This window comes from Ruditapes philippinarum, unplaced genomic scaffold, assembly GCF_026571515.1.
Source record: "Ruditapes philippinarum isolate M1 unplaced genomic scaffold, ASM2657151v2 ctg3095_1_1_1_1, whole genome shotgun sequence".
Classification (NCBI taxonomy): domain Eukaryota; kingdom Metazoa; phylum Mollusca; class Bivalvia; order Venerida; family Veneridae; genus Ruditapes; species Ruditapes philippinarum.
Window position 1 is genome coordinate 37795 of NW_026858589.1, and position 2723 is coordinate 40517.

General features: G+C 31.5%; 1 protein-coding gene across 1 annotated transcript; it reads right to left on the reverse strand.

Annotated features, from left to right (window-relative positions):
• Nucleotides 1–232: 232 nt before the first annotated feature.
• LOC132753672 (serine protease inhibitor Cvsi-2-like) lies at nucleotides 233–2470 on the reverse strand. The gene is made up of 3 exons (XM_060744164.1): nucleotides 2338–2470; nucleotides 1851–1985; nucleotides 233–391 (listed from the first exon to the last, which is right to left on the reverse strand). The coding sequence occupies exons 1-3, from the start codon at nucleotides 2366–2368 to the stop codon at nucleotides 282–284; spliced, it is 276 nt and encodes a 91-aa protein (XP_060600147.1). The 5' UTR covers nucleotides 2369–2470; the 3' UTR covers nucleotides 233–281.
• Nucleotides 2471–2723: the final 253 nt, after the last annotated feature.

The window sequence follows — 2723 nt, forward strand, 5'->3', positions numbered from 1 at the left end:
TAAATGATTATTTTCATATTTTTGGCGGCCATCTTGGACGCCATCTTGGATTTCTTAGTCCGCCAGCATTTATGGCAAAAATGAAATCCTATTTCGTAATATAGGGACCCAACCGAACATTTTGGTATATGAAACCCCCTGTTTATGATCGGGGACCAGTTACTCCCCTAAATAAGCGAGTTATTTGAGTCTATTTGCAGCACTATATAGGCATCAAAACACGAAGACAAAATAACTGACAATCTTTAATTTCTTGTTTAAATAACACATAATGTTTTGTTTTATACTCTAATACATAAACAGGCACCATCCAAGCAGTGAAAGTGAGTTCTGTGCCCCTCCCTATCAAAACATCTCGCGTTCTGGTCACAGTCACCAACAGAAAGACACGCTGAAAATTATGAAGAAAAATTAACGTAATAACTAAATAGTCACTTGATAACGTAATAAATTAAGCTTTTTCATTCGAGATACGCTGTGTTCATTTAAAGGCATGAATTTGTTTCATTGAAGATGCTTTCATTACCGCAATAGGAAGACATCTGCGGATGTTTTTAAATTCGAAAAATTCAACATATACATGGCTAAATATTGAATTTTGCCTTCACTTATGATATCTGGCGTTGACTGTAACATGTATTTTCGTACTGTAGTATGTACTTTGCCAATAAAGTCAACAGGCCCAATCAAATCGAGCATGCAACAGTTCGGATGTTAAATATTAGCGATTCCGTACTTATCATTTTCAATCATGTTTATATTAAGAAACATCACATTTGCTTTCTTTTTGAATATTTCTTATCTTAAACATTCAAAACTTTATTTGCAGTACTGCTTGATTTATAGGTGATTAGCACATTGATTGGTCACTACCATCATCCACTCTATTACCCCCTAGTGTTCCTATACAATATAAACTGCTTTTTTTTGCATGTAACATGCCTTTTATCGATGTGCTAAGTCGTGACTGGTGCAGCAGACCCCCATTTTGTATGGAGAATTTTCATTGGCCTGAATTTCTAACACGACCAATGAAAAAATAGAGCTTCATTACCTTTAAGCTTAACATTTGATACGAAGATTTTGCAATTCGTTGAAGAAATGTAAGAGTTATGGGGTAAGCATTCATCAAAGCTTGTGTCATTTGGTTCTAACTTAGATCTAAAATGACCAACGTCAACAAAGTGAATGTCACTGATAAGTGATAACCTTTCGGAGACATTGTACTGAATAGAAGGTGAGACTGATCAAACTCATAAAATTGGTATTACATAGGTCTAGATCTACAAAGGAAATTTCCGTATCATTCATGTGTTATCTTTCTTGTTAAGACGTTTAGGTTGTAGACTTTAATTGTAACGAAATATTTATACAAGCAATACAATTGTCTAATTAAAACAAATCGTAGCACTCATACATCGACAGTTTTTATGAGTATAAGTTTGTACTTCTTTCATATTCCCTCACGCTTCATCATACAGACAAGGCAATAAAGTGCATTATAAAACGTATAAGTATGCATTGCATAAAAAAACGAATTCTTAAACGTGATATGACGTCAATTAACCAAATAATGACGTCAGGAAACATTACATCTACACTCAATGTAATTTAATTGGTTTTTTTTATTAATTTTCTCTTTTATAGAATGGAGAAAGATATTTATGTGTCTTGCATAATACAAGTTTTCTAGTATATGTATAATAATGCACGGTTTTTCCTTTCAAATGTATAGGTTTTCGTGATTATATAACTGCGCATTTAAACTCGAATCATGTATTTATTCTACAACAATGCACTCAAATTGATATGTATTTTCTAAGTGAAATGACTGTATCATAATTACTTACCCCTTGGGTCATTCGAGCACGTGCAATGTTTCTCGATACATTCGAGATGCACGTGATCTACTGAAGGCTTACATACTGTACCAACACAGTCTGTGATATTACTGCAGATTTCAGCATTAGTCCAACATATGTATACTAGATTAAAAAAATATTCGGAAAAATAAGCATGTCAATTAAATGATGCTACATTAGAATTCTATTCAGCATAGAAAAAAATGAAATCAAAGAAGTATCTATGTAAGCTTGTTTTCAATATTAAATATGATAACAAAATGATTTTATATTTGTGTAATTATAGGCTTAATGGCAAGACTATAATTTGTGCTAATATATCTGCGCATCTAAACTGGAACCGCACACTTTTATACGACATAAACCAAAGGTAACCTAATATTTATATATTTCTTAAACATTATTAACATTGTTTATTATTATGAATGTAATAAATATAAGACGAATTTTTAAACAAAAATAAATAAAATCAGACCTGTAAGTAATAAGACAAATGTCAATTTCATCTTGTTGATGTTTGCTTTCACTCGTGTACTTCACAAATTTTATTCTACTAAAGAAGGACATCCTTATCTACTTAAAGTATTCGTGACTGTTGTTATCTATTCACAAAATTTTATGTAATTGTATATGTATATGTTCTAAAATAAGGGTGATACACACGTATCTGTGAATATGTACAGTGCCCTACAAAAATCTAGAGACATTTATGAATATTCATGAAACTTGGTATAAAATTTATTTCATGTATTGAAAATATAATAAAATTCGTGAGATGTTCAATTTATTATGAAACAGTTTTAAAACCTGGTTTATTACTCACTTGGATGTGGTTTATTGCAACAGATGCAGGAATCCATA